The 26,680-nt window shown below is 41.8% G+C and overlaps 1 protein-coding gene across 1 annotated transcript in view; it reads left to right on the forward strand.

Moving 5' to 3' along the window:
- Positions 1-1,967: 1,967 nt before the first annotated feature.
- Positions 1,968-26,680, forward strand: part of ntrk3b (neurotrophic tyrosine kinase, receptor, type 3b) — a gene marked incomplete at its 5' end in the record, with an annotated part of 190,479 nt that continues 165,766 nt past the window's right edge. Inside the window, one exon of the mRNA XM_084541455.1 lies at positions 1,968-2,209. Within this exon, the coding sequence (XP_084397581.1) occupies positions 1,968-2,209 (242 nt within the window). The remainder of the gene's footprint in view (positions 2,210-26,680) is intronic.

The raw sequence follows: 26,680 nt of genomic DNA on the forward strand, positions 1-26,680 counted from the left end.
TGTAGAACCCATACACCACTGGGGCCATCTTTCTGCACAAGGAGTACTTTTACTTTTGACGGATTTTGCTGACAGTGCCTCTGTACTTTTGTCCGCCTGCTTCTCCCACAAAAGCTTCATTCCCATGTGTAAATTGCACAATGGATTGGGATTGGCTCTGGAACGTGTGATGTCACAAATGCATTTAAGTAGTAAGCCAAGAGAAACTTGCACTTCCTACACCAGAGGGATGAGAAAACAGCCTCCTAGTGTCAAAGTCTACACATGCATTGTTTAACATAGTGAACACTGCCATAGTACATACTGTTATAAGCGTGCTTGCTATTTGTTTTAGTCAGACAGTAGTTCCATTATTGATTTGTAGCTTGCAGACACTTTGTTTGTGTTTTGCATTACATCTGGTTACAGTTCATATACATCATCATTTATGGTCAAACAATGCAAAGTATTGAGTTTTATTTTGTCTCAAAAGTTCACCATTTCTTTTGTAACTTACCACAATCACTCTGTGTTCATGTATTTAAGCAAGATGTGTAGTGAAATCGGGGGAAAGAGCACGTGTGAGGGGGAACGTTAATAAAGACGGTGTTGTTTTAGTTACTTTAGTGTGTGATAAAGGTACACAGTTGATAGAGGGTACAACTGAATGCATCTGTCACTTACCTGTTTCAGGAAGGTTGCTGTGTCTCGTCTGTGGTTCAGCCTTGATTGTTTCCTGCTGATTGATGGGACTATAGAAGGAGATGGAGTGAATGTCAGGGTGTAGATGAGTGCGAAAGACCGTTAAGATTTGTTAATGGACTTTACGTAGTTGTTTGTTTACTTAAAGATTTACTTCAACACATGCAAGGATAAGTTTTTGACTCATGAATGGCATGTACGCCAGCTGAGATGAACTGGAATTAACATTTAAACAATGAATATGAGGGTTTTTGTTGAATAGTTGCTCTGAGATCACCCAACTTCTGAGAGCTCAAATGAATCATGTTATGTTCTGATTTCTTTATTTTTTATTATTTTAGCTAGGTAAGAGGCATGGATTTCCTGTCAGCAATTCCCTGCTTGCTAGGCCTTAAGTTTATAATGATAATGATTAAAATATCACACAAACATCTTTCGAAGCGTAGCAATTCTTTTTTAAATATCTTCCAAGCCTGCCTGGTGGGGCTCTTTAAGAAATTCTCCCATCACTTGTTCCAGCTCTGATGACAAGAAATATACATTAATACAGCTATAACAACCGGTGTACACATTGCACTATACTATATTGTATGTCAGTTCTCTGCAACAGTGAGAAATGCGCACTACGTGTGGACTAAAATAAAGAACTGGTTAAGGTTTTCTTTTTCTTTTCTTTTCTTTTTTTCACTCCTGTATTTGATCCTGGTGTGCATTCCAGTAATCGCTGGGCCTATGCAGTGTAGCTGTAATCACTGTTGACTGCATGCAGTTTCTGCAGGTGTCAGTATGACTGTAGCCGGTAGGAGGGACTTGATGCTCCAACTTCTCATTCTGTGTCTCTCTGCTCTCTCCAACCAGTCGTCCTGGTCCTGCTAGGAGAGAGACGACGACGACATCAGCAGCAGTAGCAGCAGCAGCAGCAGCAGCGCGGCATTCAGGGGAACACCATGCATCTTAGGCTGACAAGACGAGAGGAAGCTCACATGATTTCGCTTTCTTATATTTGATCATTTTGATTTTTGATTTTTTTTTTTTTTGTTGCGTCTTTTTTTCCCTTTCTTTCCTCCCCCTCCTCCTCCTTTTCACCCAATCTCTGACGCGCAAGGACACTACAGCATCCATCCACGGCAGACACGCTCACATAGAGCATCCTCTGTGCAGACGCACCAACCGTCCTTCTCCTTCTTTCCTTCCTCCCACTCTCCTCCTCTCCTCTTCTCTCGTTCTGTTGCAACCCATAGGACATCGGGACCTCTTCTATCTATCCCCCCACTTCGCCCGGAGACATGGATCTATGGTTTCATTCGATCCGGATTTGCTGGTGGAGGGTTTTGTTTCTGATGAGTATTTTCCAGGACTATCTAAGCTCCATGCTGGACTGCCCGCCGACCTGCAGCTGCTCTCTAACAGAGATCTATTGCAATAAGTCCGACAACGGCGGGTTTTTCCCGTTACTCGCCGTGCAAGACACTGGGAGCAATGGGACCAACGTTGACATAGCGGAGTTTTTCAAAAACATCACCTCTATGTAAGTAGATGCGGATTATGCCGTGCGTATTTGAACCCTTAATTGATCTCATCCCCCCCTGTGTTGCTTTCTTTGCGCTGATCTGACTTGTTGGCTGGCATTTCTTCATTCTGGGACTTTTTATACTTCTGTCAGTCGTTTAAGTGGTAAGATTATAAGACCACCTTTGATAATTGTGCTCTCACAGTGGATAGACGCGCTATTCTGCCCCTCGTGCGCAAAAATAGCCTTCCATTTGCAGCCTTGCACCAAACTACTTGATCTTCAACCTCGGTGAAGAATGTGTGGATTTTCTCCTCCCTGTTCCCCCCTTCTCTAGCGTGTCCCTATAAAGTTGCTCCTCCGCTGCGACACCGCAGGCCTACATGGTCAAATGACGGACGGATGTTGCGGGGAACCTCACATCACCCATTCGCTCGATTCCCGTCCTCGCGTAAGAGCAACTGCTCCGACAGATTGTGCCAAATGAAACAGAAATAAATGGTGCAGTAAGGTCAGCCAAATACATTTCAGCCCGCATCCTCTGAGAACGATGCGACCGACAAACTTTATTATGTCCAGATGATGCGGTGCGGATGGAGACGTGAAAACGTCACTTGTGGCTTTTCTCCCTTCTCTCTCTCGGTCTATCTCTCTCTCTCTCTACAGAGGTGGACATATAGCAAGATGGCTTTTATAAAGCTTTAATAAAAGGAGCTATGATGATGCCCCGGAGCTGCACACCCACACACCCTAGAAGTACATTTTCATTCCGCATCCTCTCTCTCCTTTTCTCTCTCTGTCTCTCTCCCTCTCTCTCTCTCTGGCATCGATCCTTCCTGCCAACATCAAAGCTTTCTTTCTTGAAAAGTCAAGGGAGGAGGGGAAAAAAAGCCGAGCTCGGGCCTTAAAATAAGACCTCTGGTGTTGATGGGGCTGATTTGCATATAAAGTAAACATCTCCTCCTAACGCACTCGAACTCCCCGCATGGCTTCCTCTTTGGGACTTATGCCACAAAGGACTTTTCCTCTTGTCCGTTTTGGTATCCCGTTTACCCTTTATCCATCTTAGGCAGACAACAACTTATTTTGTGACACGGTTCACCGCTTTCCCGTGCCACTAGAGGGTAGCCTGGTACCCTCTATATTCTGGGAATCAAGTGTCCTCTCTCCACAACACAGGAGTCATTTATGTGACTGTTTTATGAGGGAGGCTGTTTTTGTTTTGTTTTTTTTGGTCAGATGGGGCACAGAATAAGCCCCAACCTAAAGCTCAGCAGCACTGAAAGCAAAGGTTGAAAAGGTCAGAGGTCGCGTCACATGGTTTGAGCGTGATTAGTGTGACCCAAGAGTGATCCACGGATAAAGATTTGCTGCTTGTGAAACCTGTTCCGTATACATGTCTGCTGAGATCAAGAACCTCTTTGGTTTTCTCTCAAAATAGCCCAAATTCAGTTTATAATAAGCACAAAGTCACACATTGATTGCCTTTTTTGTTTTTGCCTTTGAGAAAACCTAATGTGTCTGACCCAGGACTAATTGTGCATTTCATGGCTTCATGCCAACAGCAGGATGTTTTTTTTTTTCTACTCAGCATGGACTGCAACCTCCACCCAGCACCACCAGCAGCTCAATGACAGCCCGTCTATACTGCCCCTCACTTCAGCTAACACCCCTGATTAATGCGCTCAAACCACACAGAAGAGATGATTTATTATTTGTACCGTTAGTGCAGTCAGCTGTTTAATGTGTAGTAATTATATGGTTTGAAGGCATGAATATGGTGCACAATTACTGATTTGTCTAAAAACTGCAGCACACAATCACTTACAGTGGCTCTGCAAACATATATCAGAATAGGAGAAATTATTTGTTAATTTATTGTCTGGCCAGAAGGCACGCTCTTTAAAAGTAATAACAGGTATCCATAGTAATGCAGCGACTGAGGCCTCATACAGTGCAAGTAGTGCTTGATTCTCCCTCGTTGTGAGGTGGAAGGTGCAGGCATTTTGCTAACAAGAAGTCTATTTGCTTCATCACTGAGAGATGGGGACAATTTATGGAGATGGAAAGCTAGAGAGAGAGAGAGAGAGAGAGAGAGAGAGAGAGAGCTCCAAGCAGGAACTGTGGAGAGGATGGTGGTGTAATTGGCCAACCAAAGAAAACTGCCAAGTCCAGATAATAGTTTTCCAGTTCTCTCACATTAGAGATTCATCACAAGAGGCATCACTGCTTGAAGTGGATAAGATAAGGCCTTGCTGTGATACTTGAGAGGGGTGGGGTGGGGTGGGGTTGTGGGGGGGGGGGGGGGGGCGGTTTTCTGAGAGCAGCTGAAGCATTCGACGTGCTTGTTTAAGTGCGGGTCTGAGCGCAGGTGCGCGTCTGTTTTAAGAATCCAATCAGCGTTTTCACCTCTGACGATGACGTCTGGCCTCATTTTGTTTGGTTTCTCCCTTTCTTTTTTTCCCCTTTTGTGCCTCTGAGAGCCCGGTTTGTACGGAGAGCATGAAGTATTGAACCAATCTGTACGGTCATTACCGTGGCGTCGACCGCTGAACGTCTTCAGCGTGTACTTAGAGAAAACAACCCCTGCCACCCCCCTCCCGTCTCCTGTGCTCTTAAGTTGATCCTTCCATTCAGCAATGCGTACAAGCTGTCGCTGTCATTACTGGAACCGTTGCAAAGCACGGGGCTATAGACGTTTTTCCACGGCAGACATTTTGACTCGTAATTGCAGTAAAAGCACAGACGTATTCAGTCACATGAATGATGGCTGCGTTCCACTTAGGGAAGGTCCTGGTGTTGTGCATGGCTCACTTTAACAGGTTAGTGCACGCTTAATGGAACCGGTGTTGTTGGTGTTTTTAGTTCCACCTGTGTTTTCCTTTATGTGACACCGCAAAATGTCTGCTGTGAAAAGGTGCATGAAGAAAATCTTATTTGTTTCAGCAACTGTGGCAGGTACATCTACTGTGATATTACTCGAAACCTGTAACTTTTCTTTCTATGGCACTATCACAGTTTATACAGTATAGTAGAACACAATAGAAGAATAGAACAGAATAGAAATAATAGAGAGTAGTGAGCCCAAAAGTCCTAAAATATGATTTCTTGTGTGCACAAGATAAAAGCAAATCATCTTTACAGATTACTTCTTTAACCAGACTGGTGCAACTGTACATGCAGCATCTTCTGGTTTTCTATTTCTCAGAACTTCCCCCAAAAAAGTTGTACTTCTTTTACAGTGACTTTATGGCACCGTAAAATCTTCACCATATCGTAGTTCCTAAGAGATTCAGTTTGTCAGATATACTGAAAGATCCCCTCCGGGCATGTTTTAACACATATAAAAAGGCACTGCTACATTTAATAATTTATATTTGCTATGGCTTTCTCTCAAAAATGATGTGTGATTGAAGTGATTAAAATTATATCCACTAGTTCTCCTTTCTTGAAAGAATTCAGAATGAGTCAGTGTTTGTGCATTTGCTTCAGTGGAAAAGGCCATGATATGTGATTGGCTGTCAAGCCGTGATGTCACAGACTTCTTTCAGTGGAAGAAAAGGCATTTTATAAGTTTGAAATATCCATGAGAAGATTTTAAGATTCAGGATTTAGAAAGTGAATTCTTTGTACATATTTCACGCCCATCCGGCCCTCCATCCGCAGCTCTGCATGCTTTGATGTCTTATGAGGCCATTCAGCTGTGTATCTGATTATGTATGGGTTTTTGTTTTCACCGCGGCTGTCATCTTCTCTTTAAACACGAACGCCAGGAAATCAGACGTCCTCCATTTGTCTTTGAATCGAGCGGTCTCCTCCAAAAGTACTGCGGCTTTAGCTTCTTTCACGTCAACCCTTTCCTCAATCAAAGAGATTTATGTGGATTGTAAAATTGCCATCTGTTTATCTGCAGACAAACTCAGAGTCCCACACTCTTTAATGGTTTACGGTTTATCTGCTTTGCCAAATTCGGCTTGAAGTTTATTGTTTGATATCTTTAAAGTCGTCATCATCCCCTCTATTAAAAATTTCCAAGGACTTGAGCTTTCCTTTAAAATGCGTCATAATGTTACATTTATCTTGATAAATGTTTTAATTACAGAAGGTATGACTTTCAGATATTAGAAGTCACCCATTGGAATCAAGATGAAACCGGATGTCTGCCCATCCCTGACTATTTCACCAGCTGCTACTTGAAAACTTAAGAACAATGCGAGTTGCGCTATTTCCTTGTCCTGATTTTCTCCAGATTTTAAAACAGCACAGCTTCACTTTAAGCTATCGATCTTTGGACACCTTCAAGTACACATTTTATATGAAATCGGCTTGCTGCTGCTGCCAAAGAAACCTGTTTCATACAGGAATGTTTCCAAGGTTTGCTTAGGTGTCTTGAGTGGGCTGCAAGTGCTCCTTGGTTCAGACATTGAGCATTACTGCATTACATAAATTCAGCATTTTCTTTACTTCTTATAACTCACACAGCCCACATACTGAATGCAAGTGTGTGGCCGCAGCCAATAGCAACCCTCAAATTCAAATATGTGCAATGGAAGTCTTGCGTAAGGCTTCTGAATGGGAATTGAAAAGTGAACTTGGATACACTTTCACTGAAATTGTTGCCTTACTTCGGCTGTTAAGCTAGAGTTTGGAGTACCAGTTGAGCCCGAAACATAAAAGATTCTGTGCACATTTTAAGCAGGCTCTTAAAGGGGCACTCTAACCGTTTAATATTGCAGTGAAATCAATGCACCGTGAGATTGAATCTTACTTTCTAGTACTGGTTAAGCATAAAAAAACATTGCATTTCCCACAATACAATTCCATACAGTCTTCAACTGGATCTCTCCTAAATGTCCCAACACTACGTGGTCTGTAGATAAATAATAAACTACGAGGTCACCAACAGGATTTCTGAGAAGCGGTTTTGTGGCGAAGTGTGGTTTCTCCACCCATCAGTATCTTGGCAGTGAAGCATGAGTGGAGCTGAGGCGAGCAGCTGACACCACAGCACCCACCTGATGCTCAAAGTGGCCTTGCATGCCCTCATTTACACACAACGTTAGGCCTTAATTTTACTTAATAGTCAATACATTTAAATAGGTCAGTGATATACAAAAATAAATATTTTTAGAGCTTTCATGAATGGAGAAATAAGCTATAAATACCAGGCTGTAAACTTATGAATTTAACTAAGAGGTCTACAGAGATTGACTCGCTTTTAGAGCAAGCCTCAAGTGGCCATTTGTGGAACTGCAGTTTTTAGCTCTTGGGCGTTAACTTTAACCCCAGACGATGGTGTTGTACAACTGTTCCAATTTTGTCTCAACTTCCACATGCTGATTGGTATCCCTGTGCCAAATATGCTTGCATAAAGCCAAAGGTTTAGATTTTAATTAGTGGTAAATGAATTAAATCTTGTAATGGGATGTGGATGTCAAGTGGTGCAGGAAAATGAAAGGGACCTCAGTCCAGGACAACACATGAGGAGGGAAGAAGCAGGTTGCAATTCAATGTCATGTGCAAATCAGGAATAAAATGGGCTGCAGTCTCAGGGCAGGAAAATCCAAACCATAGTCCAAACAAAAGTAATCCAACATAGAGAAACGGGATCAATGGAGGATCAAGGAGGATACACCGGGAGAATAATAGGAAACACTGGAGGCAAAATACTTGAGGCGTAGAAACACAGCTTGGAAATATGCAGAAACAAACAACCTGCCCAAGGACCAGGGGGGACAGGACTTTATACACACAGAGAACTAATTCGGAAAAACGAGACGCTTGTGAAAGTACGGAGGGCAGAGCAAACAATCACAGGGGTAGAAAACAACAAAGGAAAGCAAAAACCAACAGAAAGACACAGGTAGAATTAACTTTACAAAATCACACTGGAAGTAAGGAGAACAGGAAACAGAAGAAACTATCAGAGTAAAACTGGAAGAAATGTCCAAAACTGAAACTCATGACAATGTACCGGAAAAGTCCAAACTACAGAAACAAAGACATCCAGGTTCTAGGCCATAAGTCATTAACAGATGGACCGCCGTCTGGGTCCAGACGCAAAAGCTGCCAAAACAGAAGGTTATGATTTGAAATGGGTGCTTATATTTTAACCGGCACAGCTTTTGTAGTCTTTATGGTAGTGTTTTAGTGGATGAGGTCAAACAAGTTGTCTATATAAGTCCAAATAAGCCATCACATTTGATACCACTCAGACGATCAAGTCTGTGTATTCACGGGGGGAAAACATTGTGACTCTACAGACAGATGAGAGTAGTGATGGGAAGTCTGGCTCTTCACAAAGACTTGGTTCCTTTGGCTTGTCTCACTGAGAAGAGCCGGCTCTTATGGTTCTTCATTTAGTTTCACTTAGAGCTTTCTGTTTTATCCTAATTTATTGATTATGAATGGTTTGTGTGTTGAGCAAGCAATTTTTCATTCACTGTTTTCACAAAAGCCTTATTTTTTATGCCTCATCTTGGATGTCCAGTTTTCGCTCATTTCTTCACTTTTTCCCGACGCCCTTGCATTTAAATCTGGCTCCCCCTCTTTCTGTCTCTGTGTGAAGCTGGCCTTTACCATTACACTCGCTGTCTTCCTTTTTTAACATAATTTTATGATTCTAGTCTGTCCTCGCATGTGATTGGCCGCATGAGGTGCCAGTAATAATGAAGTCCCGCCTTTGCCTGAATGGAATGTAGGAGCCACTGAAGCTTCGGTTCTGTCCGACGGGAATCGACTCTCAGAGCCGTCTCGTTCGCGAACAACACATCACTAGATGAGAGGTCGAGGCAAGTTACACATGAAAAGATGGTAGAAAGAAAGGAAATATAGTTATACATGTAGAGAAAACAAAGGGAGAGAAACAGACGAGTGTTCAACTGTTAAGATGTGTTGATTTATTATTTGTAAAATTGGTTGAGACTGTTGAGTCAAGATGTCAAACAGGAAAGGGGAAATTTATGCTTTTCCTCCCTATATTTTATTTTTCTGAAGTTAAGCACTTTATTCGAACACAATTCCCACATTTCATTTTCTCCTATTTTGAAATGCAGCTCACTTATATTAAGTTAATGAGAGAACATTATATATATGTATCTGCAGTCATATGTATGTGTTCAGTTCTATGTTACGTGACAATAACTATTGTCAAAAGACTTTCTAATCGTACTGATTTGATTTGACAGTCAGGCCTTGATTCTATGCATTTGCTGATACAACTACTTGGCTACATAAACATATATCACACTAAATAGTTATTAGACATTATGATCTTCCGGACATTTGCTTCAAGAGATTTTCTCTAACTGGATCTCTTTAGTTAATTTAGTTACCCGTGCGAAGCATTCAGTTTGATGAAGACAACTGCAACATGCTGCAATTGTCTTAATGAATAGTTTCTGTTTGAACAATTCTTATGCTCCAGAGTAAACCACTCATCTTTTCAAACTGACACCATGTAGCATTTGATTGACTTAACTGTTAGAGTGAGAATTTCAGCAAATTAGACGCATTGAATGTTTTCTCTTTTTCAGAAATAAGAGAAAAAAGGTAATTTCGACATTCCTTGACGTTTTCTCCGAAATCCTACCAAGACTCTACAACGGAGAAAACATAACAAACTGTGAAATCTATGTACCATTACACCCCTAATTAATACCATGCAGCTGTATGAAATATCTTTTTTTTTTTTTCCAGACGTTCCTGTTGCTGTACAGTCTGTTTATTCCTCAGCCTCTGGGCTCCGTTATTCATATAACGGCTTAAATTGCTCAGAAGAATGAAGGTGCAGGGTTTTGGTAGCATTATTACAGGATAAGAGAGATTCCCATGACTGGCAAGAAATGAGACATAACAGGAAATCAAAAGCAATTTTTGTATATTCGATAATGTAATCTGGTTTACTTGTTAATGGCGCACTTTCAGACTAGACTGCTTGATATTCAGAAAAGGGATTTGATTCATATCTTCTTATGGAAAAAACACAAAACAAAAAAAATAAAACGTTGACTTCCCGTCTCCCCGCCAGGCTCAGTGAGCTGGAACCATCAAGAGTTTTTTTCCATTGCATTTCCTCTAATATATGATGTCAGATAAATGTACCTCTCCCACACCTTTATTCTCACAGAGACACTCCTCCCCTCTCCCTTCCTCACTGCTAACATATTTATTTATTTCGAGACTGACTCCCTCCTGTTCTGTATCCATTCCTTTGTCTTTGTTCTCTTCTCCGCTGTGTGGTTTGAAGTTTTGATGTCTGGCTTTCTGATGCCCGGCTCACCTGAATCCATTTGTCATCATGATTTATTTTTCTTTGTCTTCTTGATATTTTGCTTTGTGCTTTCCATATTATTGAGTTTTTTCCTGATTTTTTTATTTATTTATTTTTTTACTCTTTAGGGATGAGATGTTCTTACAAGCCTGCTGGGGTTTCTTTGTGTGATCTGCAGTCTTTGCCGCGTTAGTATCATTTGAAGTCACAAATAAAGTACACTTAAACCTCACTTACCCTCAGTTTAGCTGCATACGAAGGAACGTAGCTCAGAGCTTTACACCTGTCTGACATCAGCCTGGGAGATGTGCTTTATATCTAAAATCACACGCTGCTATGTGTTTACTGTTCTACTGCTGCTCTGTCAATCTTTATTTGAGTGCAGTTTCTTTGGAGAGTGGCGAACTGATTATCATTTTCTTTAATGTGATGTTACAAAATTGCTTATGAATAGCACACCACTCGAGCCACATAATGACATTTTACATTATTAAATGATATGCAGGATGGATAGGGCTGGGGACGGGGGTAATCGGTCTTTCATCAAGATTACGCAGTGAAAGATAAAACCCCAGAACTACAAAATGTGTACTGATGGCACAGACTGTGGCTCATGCCAGTCTGGATTCCTCCAATCCCCTTTTTATTAACAAAAAAAAATCTAATTGATATGAATAAAAAAGCCCAATACAGGTCACATTTTGAGTCGAACAATGAGTAAATGAGACATTTTGTCTTACCAAAAGAAAAAAAAAAAAAAGACTAAATCAAAATTTTTGTCTTTAGAAGAAGCAAATAGTGGCCTGTTAAGACACAGCAAGACTCTACTCTAGATCACAAGTTGCTAAGAAGTTACTGAAATAGCTCAAATGAAACAGAAATATCTGCAGCAGCTCTAGCACTTGCTTGTTGCAGCTCACAGTAGATGCAACAGGAAGGCCTTTGATATCGATCAAATTAGCAAATGAATTAAAAAGCTTTTCAGCAGAGCCTTGTAGCATTTGATAAAAGCTCAGAAATTCTCAAACGCTGAAGTTCGCCCCAAAAAAAAGCAGGCAGACGTGAACTTGTTTGAGGACAATATCAACGTTAATATTTAAATTGTTATGAATCTAAGCGGCCGTTTGATGCCGACATTCGCGCAATGGACACATTTTGTTTGCACCAAAGGCAGAACAGAGGTTCAGTATGAAGCCGTACTATTTAGCATTTAGAAGCTAATAATGCCTATAGTAATAAGTGGCAGGATTTAAGACGTTGCAATCCGCCCACTCAGCTGCTAAAATAACTCCAGGATTTGAAACCAAACGGCTGCAGTGGCTGCAGCACCGAGCGGAGGTACAGTAGCTGCAGGATAGATGCAACAAGGACGACATTTTGTATGCCTATCGCTGTAGTTTTAGACAAGAGCGATTCAGATCAGTTAATTCATTATTAGCTCGTCTTGAAATGTTTCATCATGAAGTGTTTTAAAATCAGGCTGTTTGCTTTTGGGGCTCGGGTGATCTTGACAACCTTGTTGCATCTTCAGATGCATTCTGCGTGAGCATCATTGCGGCTAATGACGACTAACCACCCAGGACGGAGTTGCTAACACACGTCCTGCCTGTCGGTCCTTACCATGCGGACCCCCTGCTGCCTCTGCATTGCGAGACTCACCTCAGGCAGTGCAAGACGGGCTCCTCTGTTATAAGCATATCATCAAGTTTGCATGAGCCTGTCTTTGTGGAAAGTAGGTCACGGCTGCCATCTGAGAATTAGGAGGAGAGAGCAGCGCCTTCGTTCAGATCCTCTGCATGCAGGGATGCGGTGAGAAGTCCCGGCCATGTGACTGACCCAGCTTTTCACACGCCCCCACCACCTCAACTCCTGCATCTGCAGGCAGCTCTCGGGCCTTAAAAGATGCATACTAATGAGGCACCTTCCCCCCCTTTAACAATCAAAAGATACATTGAGGATCGAGGGGTGAAAAACCACTGAGGGCTTTGCTGTTTCAGCCAGGATTAGAAAACCCCTTTAATGCCTTGCTGCAACATTCCGGGGGCTTTCTGATGACGTTTAGTTGAGCTTTTGCTTTTATATAGCAGATTATGTGTCGGTGTCACTAGTGTGAGCAACACTTTATCGTGTCAAATTTAGGGGACTGAAGGAAGCAGAAATAAATCACATATCTATCTGTTCAAACTGCACTTAGTAACATGGTGGCATGAAAAACACAAAATCAGCCTGACTGAAATGTTCCTCTTGTGCACTGATAATCAATTTACATCTATTTACATGCACTGCATTCCTTTTTCATTCCTGATGCGCTGTGTGGTTGATTTCCCTCTCATAAGGAGCACTTCTCAAATACCTGCTGCTCTTAGATGTCTACTTGCGAAGACAAGTCAGTTTTATGTCTAATCAGGTAACATGAGCTTACTGAAGCTTTATTACAGTTAATCATGTTTGAACATGGTATCTGCAGGCTTAGTGAAGGCACACTGAAAGCAGCATTACAGCTAATTCCTTCTGCACGATATTGATGGATGATTCATAGCGTGAGGCTTTTGAGACGATGGCTCTGGCTTGGAAGTGCTCTTTTCCACTCTCGATCGCTTTCTCTCTCTCTCCCACCTTTGTGTTTCCCTTCTGTCTTCACATCTCTTTCTCTCGCACACCATTAATTTCCTCAGAGATAACCTCCTCCCAGGTGAGCATGTATGCCTGACCCCCGCAGAGAACCATCGCCGTGTGTCGCCTCCCACCGGACGTTTGCGATCTAAAAAGCCCCTCCTCCCTCCTTCCTCCTGCAGCCCCCAACAAGGCTCCTGCTTATTATTCATGTGGGATGTTTAGTGTTTCAAAAAACATCAATCATCATGTATTATCAAGTAGGATGAGTCACCCCACTGTCCTCCATGTCAGCGATGACTGGCAGAGCTGTGTGAATAATGCAGCTGTCTCGGTTCTCACTGAGCTTCAGCCATGCTGTCCTACACGGTGTGCATGTTGATGGATGCCATTCATCACCGCGCGGTCTTCTCATTTGTGAAAAGGGAAAGGCTTATTCTGCTTCAGAAATGAATTGTTCATCTCTGTGCATTGTCTGCATATATGCGGCCCTGTACTCTTTGTAATTGCCTGCATCAAAATCTTGCTTCGGCGTTGTCTGTGTGACCTCGAAGGGCTTCTGTTCAGTGTCACTCGGAGACTGGAGCTCATCCCAGCTGTGCGCTGGACTACTGTTATGATTTTTGTTATTAATATCATTGGTTTTAAGGCCACGGGCGTTCTGGTGAGCTCTGAGCTGGAAAGAAAAAAAGTTCCTAAAATATTGAAAAGTAGCTGCTTTGTGCTTTATTTGTCCTGACAAAGCAAAACAGTGCATCACACAGATAAGAGGCATCGAGGCGCCCTTTTCTGCCCGCATCCATCCATCAGTTTTCCATCTGTACAAAGGAGTGAGATCTGTTCGGGGCGATATGTGCGCCGATGCCGGGGTGGGAAACACTTATAATGAATTAATGGCTCTGCTATCCCGGCTGTTTAGCTTTGACCGCCAACATCAACAGAGGTGACGACAGAATGGATGCACTGCAGCACAAATGTACCTTCGCATTTCACAGAAAGATGCAGCACATTGCTCCTGAGCGCCACAGCAGCCTCTGTTCGTTGATTACCTCGGATGGTTTGATATCTGTATTCACTCTGTTCTGTACATGGAAATGTTATGGACGCGGCGGGCCGCTCAAACGCGCTCGCCGATCATTCTCGGCGAGCACAGGACTCGGCGGCCACACGGGAGCCGTGAGCACCGGGAGGGGTTTTAAAGACCCTGACAGAGCTTTGTGTGGAGGCAGATGAGAACACATTAAAAGTAAATGGTCCACTGGGACTCTGCTCTCCTTTCTACTGGCTCCCTGTTGCTGCAACGACCTTGCTACTCCAATCAGAATATCACAGTCGCTCTCCATCTTCCCTCTCAGGCTTAAAAACTCATCCTTTCAAGAAGTACCTGACATCACCCTCTCTTACTGCTGAATCACATCCCCCTCTCTCATATCCGTCTCCCTCCTCTAATGTGCTGTCTTTGTGAAGCTTGAAAACATTGTCTTTGTTTTTCATTTTTATTCCTACAAGAAACTCATGTTGTTACTAAATTTTAAAACCCTTTTTTTCCACGTTCACCACACGTTTCATGCTTCTTTTGTCAGTTAAGAGAGGTGTCCGTTAGTGAGCTAGTGCTGGCTGATGGATGTTGTAGCCTAGCTTTCTCCCAGTCTTTGTGCTAAGCTAAGCTAACCGCTGGTAACAATCATACGTGTACGAGGCATTGATCCAGTTCTCACAAGAAAACAATCAAAGCTCATCTGCAAAATAAATATCTCTTTTTTTCTTTTGACAACCCTAGGCTTTTATCTTTCGGGGTCTCTTGAACTTGCTCCACTGCAGATATTTTCCTCTGCAGGCTTTTTCATACACTGATCTGAATGAAGCATAAAAAAGATATTGAAAGTTCTCTCTTTTTTTCATATATGTTCAAATGTTGCTGAAGTGAACTGTATGAAAAGAACGGAAGGGGATTTGTTTAGCGAACTGCACCTCTGAAATTTGAGATTGTTATTTGCTTGGTAATCTGGGATTTACAGTTGTAGCTGCTGCTAATACTCAGATGTTCTTCAGGGATGGAGGAGCTGAGGCTTCGACTTAACAATGTTTGTGGAAAGATTAGCTCACCTTTCACAAAATTCACATTATTCAATTAATTATTATTTATTATTTTTTTCGTTATTATTCGACAGGACATTTGCATTAACAGCTGCCACTGCAAGTGGTGGAAATCCTTTTACGCTTTGTCAAATGGAAGATACACCTACTGCTTTCTTTCTTTTGCGCAATTAATATCATAATACAGTGCATTGTTATGAACAGCGAAATTCGGAAAACACACAAACTTTTGTCAGATTTTGACCTCATGGAGCCGTAGTCAGGACGCAGGAGATTTCACCAAATTTCATCACCCCATATTTCATGCGCTTCACGAAAACCGAGGCTGGTGTATAATTTATTAATAACACCAGGCAGCCACATTATACGAGTCAATGTCAGTGGAGTCAACAGGGCTAAACAACAAAAACAACCGAGAATGCATGCAATACTAGCCGGAGCGGCACCTCTGGGAGTCGAACTAATTTACTTCTTTGGCTAAACCACCCCCATCGTACAAAACTGCAATCTCCCCGTTGTTGAGGCTTTGATGGAGAAACTGGACGGCCTGTCAATCGAGGGAAGTCACTTGCTTTTGGCAGCTGTCTACGTTTGACACTGTGAACTGTAGAGGATTTCTTTTTTCCAGAGGCCATCACCTGTCAAGCATCACTAATGTGTTTATTGTTACCACAAAGATCAACTTGTTCCCCTGCAGTTATTTCAGGGAGGAGACAGAGACAGGTTGTCACTACTGTGCAGATTTCTGTTCAGTAGCGGTGTGTCCTTTTAGGGTCTCATATATCTTTTTTTTTTTTGTCTAACTAGTTATTCCACATTTAATACTCTTTAATATAAACTGTTAGTGTGTGAGCATGGGTGGATTATTAAACAATAAAACCCTGCACAAAGACATGAAGAAGTCTTCTCACACAGACAGAAGAACATAAAATGGCTACCTTGTCTGCAGTAGTTATTTTGCATTTCTTTTCTTTGTTCTCTGCTAAATAGAGGGCAACTGGACTTGTAGAGTTTTTTTAAAAAGATGTTTCACTCATCTCTTTGTAGTTTTGCACCTTTTTTTGTGGTCATCCTGAGTATCTTTGTGGTTGTTGTACCTCCTTTGTAGTGGCTTTGTGTCTTGTAGTTCTTTTGCATCTTACTTGTCATAATTTTGCATTTCTTAGTGGTGATTGCTTTGTTTTTTTTTATTTGTTTTTTGTCTTTTTGTTTTGCATCTCTTTGTGTTCCTTTGATTTTTTTGTGCCTTTGTAGCTTTTTTTTTTTGTCTCTTTAAAGTCATTTTCTGCATATTTCTAGTGGGTTTTCTTTCCTGTCAAGCCTTCTTACCTTTTGTGTGTTTTTCTGGTCGTTCTGCGTTACTCTGACACTTTTGTGTTGCTTCGTGATTATTAAGCTGATCTCCGCAGTCGGTTTGTGGGTGTTTAATTGACTTTCCGGCAAGAAAGCGCGCAGTGACCTCAGACGCGGGCTCTGAACCAGGTGGGTCCTCTGGCCCTTTTTCCTGTGCCAGCTAGGGCTGTTCTGCAATCCATCCATGTGTATCTCTCACGATATCTTCAGACGCAGTTGTAAAACATGCACAGAGAGGTGACGGCCACCTGCCAAGCCTTCCTGTCTGTTCATGTCTAGAGGTAGAGTGATGAAACGCGTCCTCAGGTTACCCTGTCTGGCTGGACGGATTAGGATTGGGCTCACGGACACTCATTTTGATAAAAGACAGTGTGTGTATGTGTGTGTAAAACAGAGAGATGAAGTGTGTGTGTGTGTGTGCACATCTGAGAATAGCATTTACTTAAATGGAGGACGGAAGAAAAAAATACCAAACAAATCAAATATCCAACAACCTTGAGTTCGGTCTCTCCCCCCTTCCTGCTCCATCTACTGCAGGAGGTAATTGGCTGACACTGTAGACTTGTGGGGGACTTGTAGTATGTGAGGACTAGATGTTACTGCATCTCACGTCTCAGTCGGAAAACAGGAAGACAGATTTGGGGAAAAAAAAGTTTACAAGAACCTTCTAAGACTTCCCTCTGTGATCATATTTCAATAAATCTGTGGAAGCTGATGTTTATTGATTCCCCCGAAGAAAACAGAATTGCAGTGGCGGAGCTTTTTAGTCCTCCTGTATTACATGGTAATGAAATTATTCTTCTGACAGCGTCAACTGCATCTATTCTGGAGTCCACCTTTTTTCAGTTGTTATTACATGTAGCAGCTTAAAAGATTACTACTCAAGACTGTGAAGATGGTTCCAAAAGATCTGGTACACTGCTTGCTGCACTCCCACGTGAATATTTCTGGTGTGACGAAGGACGGAAGAATTAGAATTACTGTTTACGTTTCCATAAGAGACACAGATGGTTCTGTGTAATTTTTATTTTTAATCCTTGGTTCACCCAATTAAAGTTATAGGTATTTGCTAGAGTTGTTTGACAGGAAGATTAATACCACTCTCTTGTCTCAAAAGCTTGTCTGCTTATTGATTTAACATCACCCTGATGGAGAACATGCGTTCTCATATGACTTGCGTGTAACCCGTATTTACACAGTCTACCTAAAACAAGGGACCTTCAGCCAGCCCTGTTAACCAGCCTCTGCGTTCTCACCAGAATGGCTTTGCTATTTCGACACCTGGCTAAATATCACCGCGGCTGAATCTAATTCCAGCTGTGAGCGTCGTTCCTTTGCTGCAGGTGTGAATTCCTCCTGTCAGAGTCCTCCGTCAACAAGCAAATGCTAATTTATCACGAGCTCTAATTAGCACGAGGGCTCAGGTGGAGAAGTGTCACACACATGATTCAGCTTAACCTTTTGCTTTGATTTCCCTCAAGCTTGATTCCCGGTGTTTGCAGAAAAACAACTCTGTTTGCCCCAGGGCCTTTGAGGCTGTGTACAGTGGTCATGTATCATTTTGAAACAGTTTTCCATTTTTCGTGTGCTTCAGGTCAATATATTTCCACATATTTATACTGAGATCTTTGTAGAATCCCTGTAGCTACGCTATGTCCTCCTACTCCATGACTAATCTAACATATCTTCCTAGAAAACAGTATTCCAATGACAGGGTCAGACCACACGATAAAATGGTTGCAGTGTCAGATTATAGTCATATATTCCTACTCTGCATTGGCCAGCGGACACAGCAGACTACACATTGGTCCCCACCTCCTCTAGTCAATCTGTCTTGACCTGTGTGATGTCCTCAGGACACAAAGTCAGAGGGACCGACTGCACGTAACAAAAATGTATATAAAAAACACAAAGCAGTCCGTTCCTGGCTTTTGTATGTTCATAAAAGCTTGAAAAAAGACTAAAAATGACTCTGTCTTCATCCGTGGGTTGCACAGAGAGAGAGTCTTTTGTTTCTCGTCAATGCTGAGGAACACGCTGTACTTCTGTTGGTCACATATTGTGTAAATTGTCAAAAATATCTGACAGGATTAGACACTGTGAGACATCTAAAGTTGCAGTCATCTATGATAACTCTACACAAGATGAAACAATCAATTTTTGTGCCTGATGCCCATTTTCGGCCCATTCGTCTTTCAGGTCAGGCTATTTTCATTCTGAAATTATAGACTTTGAACGCAGCATTAAATGAACTCGTCATACGTCTTTCTTCTGCCAGAATTGCGTCCTCTTCCACTCTTTCCTCTCGTTAATTCGATCTTAACCTAAAATAACAACCAAAAGAAGCAGTGACAGGAGAGTTTGGGGTTTTGAGCACAATGCACCGAGATGACCAAAGATTGAGTGTAGAGGAAAAGGAAAAGAAACAGTGTGAAAAATATAATTTAATACGTTATTTTTTTTAATCTTTTGACTGAAAATGATGCGCAGAAACCTTGTAAACTGAGGAGGGGTTTAAAAAAAAATCTTCCTGCGGCCCACATGTTGGGATGATTGTCTGAAGAGAAAAGTATAAAAGGCAGCTTAAACACAGCATGCTGGCATGAAAAAGTACAGCTAGCTCTACAAGACTCTTGACAACATTAATGTAAAAGAACAGTTAAGGGAACATTTTTTAAATATTCAGCATGCGGTACAATTTTTTGTATACAGTGATGACATAATCTTCCCTCTATCCTTAGTAATCACTAGTTGTCAGCTCAGGAAATTGTGTGTCTCCAAACGATTTAACTGGCCCTGGAGGTCCTTACTGCTGTCACATATTCCGCGAGAAGCGAGGAGTTTGTTCTCACACCTAGTTTGGGAGTTCTCGCAGCTTGTTCTCGACACATCAACCGGGCAGTGTGGTGTCCAGCAACTATTCTGTGATTGGTCAGAAATTCGATGTGGCCGTGGTTAATGCAGGAAAGCGGAAATGTTGTGTGAGCTCCTGTTTGAGCTCCAATCTCACCTGAGTAGAGATCGGCATAGTGTGTGTGTGTGTGGGTGCATGTTGAATGAACCTTGTGACCGTCAAAACGGCTGGTCAACGTCTGAAAATAATGAGAAAAGTGCCTCTCGAGGTCTCTATGAGGACTCCCCCCGGAGTTCGGCACTTGAGTTTTTCATGAAGTATAAATTACCTGTCCAGAACAAACTTTTTTTTTCTTGTTCTCGCAGCCCTAGTAGCGAGAACAAATTTCTCGCTTCTCGCGAAGTATGGCACAAGCTTCAATCAGTGCCCAAAGTAGCAACTCCAGACCAGATTTCCGCTGCAAACATTTGGTATTTGAGGGAAGCTAGGTTGGTTTCCAAACTAGAAAATCAAAAAGGCTGTCAGTCAGATCAGTCAGGTGTCTCATTTTTGTGTATGAATGTATCAATGGAAGGCAAACAGAGATAGAAACACTGGCTCATGAGACGTGAGGAATGCACACCAGTCACTGTCATACAGAATCACACATTTCCTCACTTTTGTCATTCTGTGTTAGTGTTTGTGGGCTCAGGGCAGACACACAGGTCAGCCACCTCAGTAGAAACTGTTTACTGTATGCTACAGCTCAAGGCGAGTCTGCACCTGCTGTGGAGGCAAACTTTGTCATGAGTGAGCCTGAAATGCACACGTGCAGTCAGTCTAAAGTCACTTCTAAGCATTTATACTGCTGTTATTGCAGTATCTTAGAGCCAGTCAGTATTAAGGTCCTTCAGATAATGTCAGCGCTGTACCGGTGCACCAGAATGTAGGAAAATCTGCCTTGCAGATGTATGGAGTGGTAATAAAACAGCTCTTATTATCTGTTATATCAGACACTACTGTTAAACTTGCGAGACAAATGCTGAAATGTAATGATAGCTTTGAATTCACAGATAACTTGTTTCATGTCAGTGTTGTTACAAGTACTACGTGCTCGTCTGGCTTATTACCACCCCATAGGGCACGCATACAGTGCTGCAATTCATTTAGTGCTCCATTTCCCGAGGCGGAAAAATAATTATGATATTTTAATGAATCCGTTATAGTTCTCAAGGGATGCAAGGATAACTTTGGAAAAATCTCTGCACAAGTGACCGATGGACATGAACATTTAACCGAAGAATAACCTTCCATGGAACATCTAACTCTAGCCGACTCTGCTAGCGCGGAGTTGTTAAGTCAGACTCAAAATTATATTATGCTGCTTGACTGCCTTCAAACAGGCTTTGTTTTCCACATCAAACAAAAAACAAATTATAAAGAGGTCAGAGCATCCAGACAACAGTAGGTGATAAAACAACTAAAGATAGAGAAGTGCAAAATGAAGAAATAAAAAAAAAAGAACAGAGAAGTGAAGGGATCTTTAAATGTCAGTTTTCAATGAAAACTATAAACTGGAAGATAGAGACAGACTGCGATGGAGTGCAGTGAAGTGGATCTCAACCCCAAACCGGTAATTGCATTTTTTTTCTCTCTCTCAGTTGATGGGACCGCCTGGAAAAGAAAGGTGGGCGACAGTTTATAACTTCCAAGTCCTCGAATGTCCATAATCTATCCAAATGAGACTGTTGCATTCAAAGACTAGCGGATAAAGTTGTACATCCTACAAGAATACTTCAAAGTTATCTCTGCAGAAAATGAGTGATGAGTGATGCTTTAAGAGAGAAGACATCTCACCAACAACACGCTCACGGCGTGACCAAACGAATGAAGGTAAACCTCAGTGGTGTGAAAGACACATTTAGCCCAGCTAATTTCTCCGTTTCATAATTGAGCTAATTGTTGTACCTTTGTCACGTAATCTCATAATAGAAAATTCTGATCAGATCCTATTTCGGCTAATTATACCATTTGTACCCACACAATTAGGTACATCCTTGAGACTCACTTTCAGGACCGTGAACTGATGTCAACTTTGGACTGAGAGCGTAGGCATGAGCAGAGCGTGTGCACCGTCAAAGAATAGTGAGATAGAAAGAGCTGGGTGACTGGAAAGTTTCCTTGATTCCATCTGCAGAATCAGAAATCAGAGACAGGCCATTTAGAGTATATTTAAACGATAATAAAAATATAAAGTAATTACAGAGCAGTTATTGATGGGGGGGGGGGGGGGGAAGTATCCGTCACTTCGAGCCGAGTTTAAAAAAGGTTGCAAACGTCCGTTTAAGGTTCTCTGAAAAACGCAGAGAGGAGTCTGCAGCGGAGTTCAATCCGAACTCTTCACTCGTATTTCACTCCGACCCAAATTTTCAAACTTTCCCCCTCCACAATGACACCCGGGCCTTTTTTTAGAACGACTTTAAAAAGAGGATGAACTCTGTGCTCGGCTAGTCAAATCAATCTAGTCACGGTGGAGGCAACGGAACGGTTCATTACTGGGAGGGGTGAGGAGCTCTCCAATCAGCTCTCTAATATCACTGTGATCCTCTTCTCCTTTCTTACCTAATTGAATTCTCCAGGAGAGATGCCCCTCAGCTGCAGATTTATCATATCCTGAAATTGGAGGAGACTAGCTCCATGAAGGACGTGCGCAGAACATTTAATCCACTCCTCACGCTGTAAGCCAGGCGCCGTGGTCTCTCTGCCAGAACTTGAGTTATCCCACAGTGGGCCACTGGCCTTCAGAGAGGTGTCTTTACTCATTGCTGCCCAAGGTGAACAGAAGCGGCGGCAGGAGGTGCACACAGCCCATATCAAATATGCTGCCTATCATGTACAATGTGACCAGCATTCTCAACAGATGGCGTCGTAATCTATAATCAAAGCCCCTTAAATGCAGCTCAGCACACAATATGTCTGTTCTCCAGATCTTTCTTTCCCTCCTCCTCTTTGTTTGCTGTGTTTGCCATTGAGCCTTTCCTTTCCTTCCCATATTATAGTAATAAATGGCTTTGACACCAAAAATTAGATAACCAAATAACATTTTTTTTCAAAGCCACAACATCAGAAAGGTTGTCAAATGCAGGGCATAATGTCTTGTTAGCATAACGATGTGGTGCAGATGAGTAGATGAATTATGAAGGCGGTTGTGGAGAACAGCAATCTACAGTGGCCAGTTTGAATCGTTGAGCTTTACTTTACAGTGGCAGGACCACGTCGTCCCTCTGTCACTTCTTTGCCCGTCCCAAGCTGTCATGTCCCGTTTCTATCCTGTCTTATCATTTTCTTCGCTATACTATCCATAGCTTATTCTATCATTTATTCTGATCCATCTTGTCCATCTTAGAAGGTTTATTTATTTAAATGTTTATCCTTCTTCGGTCCTATAGTTTGTATCCCATCCTATCCCATTAAACATTTATCCTAACTCATGTACCATCTCTTATCTCCTATCCTATTGTTCCCTACCTTATATCTTATGCAATATACTTTCCTATCCTATATCCTACTGTCCTTTTCTATACCAATGTATATATACACTGTATATCCTATATATATGTACTATATTCTATGCTCTATCCTCGTCCTATATTTTTGCCCAATACCTTGCTCTGCTGTTCTCATCCGGCCCCTCGTCGTCCTGTCATATCTTATTTAAGCCAGTCTTATACCACCTCCCACCATCCGATCCATTACAATCTCGTATTATATACTATCCTGTATCTAATAGAGTAGCCTATCCTGTCCTTTTATCCTATCTCCTATCTTATCTCCTATTCTATATCTTATTCTATCCTCCGGTGCCTTTCCCTTGCGTTCCTATTCTGTCCTATAGTTTCAAACCTGTCCTACTTTATTTTATATATTTATAGTAATTTTTTCCTGTCTCATTTTGTCACGCCCTGTCTCGTCCATTTTTATTCTGTACTATTCTATGTTATATCCTATCTTATACTGTATATTGTATCCTGTATCCCATCCGAGCCTCTACTCTCTGTCCTTTATCCTATGACATACCCTAGTCTATGGTGTCCTTTTAAAGCTGATGTTGTTCTGTATCCTATCTTATACCACTCTCTTATTGGGTATCCTATATTATACATATGATGGGAGATTTCATCGTCTCATATCATATCTTATCTCTCCCGTTCCAGCCCTTCCTACTTTTCCTCTCTGTGCAATGAGCTTATTATATAATAAAAGCTATAACCATGCATGCTATTCTTTAATAGTCTATTTGATTTTTTTCAACTGGTGTGTGCAGATTGTAAGTTTAAATAAAATCATATATATTTATACATCATCCCAGTGATTATACATTTTTCCAGATGAGGTGTGCCTTAAGTACACTTCATATCTCCGTGCTAAAGGTCTGTCACATTTGCATTTAGTATGGCATTTCTGGCAAAAACCCAGCACTATACAATCACTTATTTGATTAAACATTATCATACGCAGCAGTATAGTGGAGCTCTAAGAGTAGCCAAGGTATAGCTGCTGACAGTAGCAGAAAGCCTTATGAATCATGCGAAGGTGTTGCCGTGGTCATGAATGGGAAGGTCCGCTCTCCGTTATTGAGTTTTTCACGGGCAGTGGGCCTGATCCTGGTGAACTCTACCTGTGATTAGGATCACTGGGGAGGTTTATTTTTGTATTTTCTCTGCACGTGCAGAGTTGTATTCATTTATTAATATGGAGCTTCTTTTTCCAAGCTTCCCTTTTCTGTCTAACAGATGTACACCCTGAAAAAAAGTTAGGCTGCAGATTTGTTTCATCTGCGATTCTCCTTGTTCACAGTGGTAACACATAGTTCGTGAAATCGATCAGATTGCTTTATTTTGACTCAAGTGTGAAAAAAAAAAAAAAAAAACCTCACCAATCAATTTCAAAATTAGATTTATACTCTTTGAAAACTGAACAAAGCACTTATCAGCAGGAATTATCTTATATACTTCTATTTGAATATGCTGTTAACTCAAAGCTGCACATCAGTATTTTTATAAAATAGATATTTAAAGTCATTTTGGTTTTTCAGCCTGCAACTTTCTCTTGATTTCATTCTTACCATCCTCGCAGTGGTTTTTATAAACCTTATGGAAACAAATGCAGCTAGAGTGAATTAGACTTTAGATTTCAGCTAGACCACTGAATTACAACTCCAGAGTGATGCCAATGTTCCTCTTTATAAAGTGTTCATTTGTCAGTGTTGTTTGTCAGTTTGTTCTGCTTATCCCAAGCGGTCTAAAAATTATTTACAGCCACTCCAAGGTCTTTGTTGCCATGAAAACAAAGCAGAATCGCTCCCCTAAATCTTTTACATGAATTTTTAGAATTTACGAACAGGGCACTTAAAGGGCGCTGCTGCACTTTGAAAATGGCCTCTATTTAAGACTTAAGGCATTTAATGGCGTAATGATAACTGTGACTTGACAACGTTAATGTTCTCTGCTTATTATCCTGCGCGGGTGGAAGTGTACAGTGTTTAAAGTGACATCGGCTGATGCGCAGATCCGCTGCCTTCTGAGCAACCGCAGAGAAACTCCAGTATGGAGCTGAATCCGCGGAGTATCGCAGCCTGATGACACTTGGCAAAATGGCACGCTAATTATAGTCATTTTCATTTTGGGCAGAAATGCTTGAGCTTAGTCATGTGCGAAGCGTTGATACCTTTCAGTGCACGGACCAGTGCTCCCATGACGTTTAGCCCTGCCAAATCTCTGCTGCGGATTGGCTGAGCCTGTAGCGAGCAGTGACACTCAGAGGCTTAGGTAGTTTCTACCCAGGGCTGGATCGGCAAACCGGTGACACAGAACAGTCTGGGGGCAGCCATGGGACGCCGTCCTGGCTGGGAATATTAGCAGCGTTAAAACACTCTGAGCTGATGGCTCTGGCATGACTTCAGAACAGCACAGCTCTCATACACACAAGAAGTGGGCTGAATGATAAACTGGCTGGAAGTTATTCTCACACTGTATAGAGCTGCACTCACAGTCTAGCTTTAGAGACTAGATAAAAATAATTCAATCAACAGCGTCTCTATTGTAAAGGACTTTGTATGCGCCTTTTCTAATGGTCTAACAATCAGGAAGTTTAGTACTCTTTGAGAACATTACTAGAATCCGATGTAGAATATGACCCCCTTCCATACAGATTGTAAAAACAGATGAAGAAACAATGGAGGTTTAACTTGCAAACAGATTGTTAGGGACCAAGCAGTGAGGCAGCACGGACATGGGCATGGATTTTATTTACCCAGCAAATGCAAAAAATAATCAAAGTATGCATAAGTATTAAAGACATCAACCAAATATAACTTTACCCAACTTTACAACAGAAAACCTTAAGAGTAAACTGACATAACACAATCTTCTTCTTCTTCTACTTCTGTTTTTGTTTTAAATGGCAAAAGGACTGGTTTGATCAAACCAAATGCTAATGAAACACAAAGGGGTAGACAAGTAAACACGACCTGCATCTAAATATAAATTTAAACCAACTACACTTAACCCCCCCCCCCCCCCCCCCCCCATGCAGTTTCAGCACATGGTACGACCTGATTAGCTGACTCCACCTTTTGCTCACCAGGAAGAAGGCCACAGCCAGGTAACCCAAAAACAAGAACTAAAGATTAATGCATCAAACGGAGCAAACAAACTCCCAATATACCCTCAAAATGTTAATGTGTGCGCTCCATTTAACGCTATATGGGTAAACGCAAATGAAAGCCTGTATTAAGCAAACTGTGTACTTTTAAATGACTTGGGTGTTAAGTGTGGCTGACTGCAGATGAAGCTAATGAGGTGGGAGCGTGGGCTGTGGAGATTTTGCCAAGCGATGTCTATGTCTGCGCACTTTATGCATTCATCTAAAGCTTTAATGTTAAAAGTAGTGCTATAGGTAGGCCTGAACACCATGATCAACGTCTCCACACAGTCCCTTTTTTTAAAACGGACCGTATTGTGTTGTAGCCTCAATAATGGGCACATCTACAGAGACCAGCACTTAGTAGAAGCAACTGTTAGGCTGATCGCTCCATAATTCAGGCTATTCTTCCCCTAGAGTATCACTCCCTGGGAAACCTCTGATAAGTAAAGCAATCAATCGAAATTTCATTGTTACTCTTTTTTTTTTCATTTCACTACTTATTGAGCTGAGGACCCTTTGTTAGACTGCCCTCTCTCTTTCGCTCCCTCCATTTCTCTTTCCGATAGATTTTCAGTTGCATTTGCTGGAAAAACTGGGCCTCACCATTTGAGCCGAA

The sequence above is a fragment of the Chelon labrosus genome (genome assembly GCF_963514085.1).
Source record: "Chelon labrosus genome assembly, chromosome: 3".
Taxonomy (NCBI): domain Eukaryota; kingdom Metazoa; phylum Chordata; class Actinopteri; order Mugiliformes; family Mugilidae; genus Chelon; species Chelon labrosus.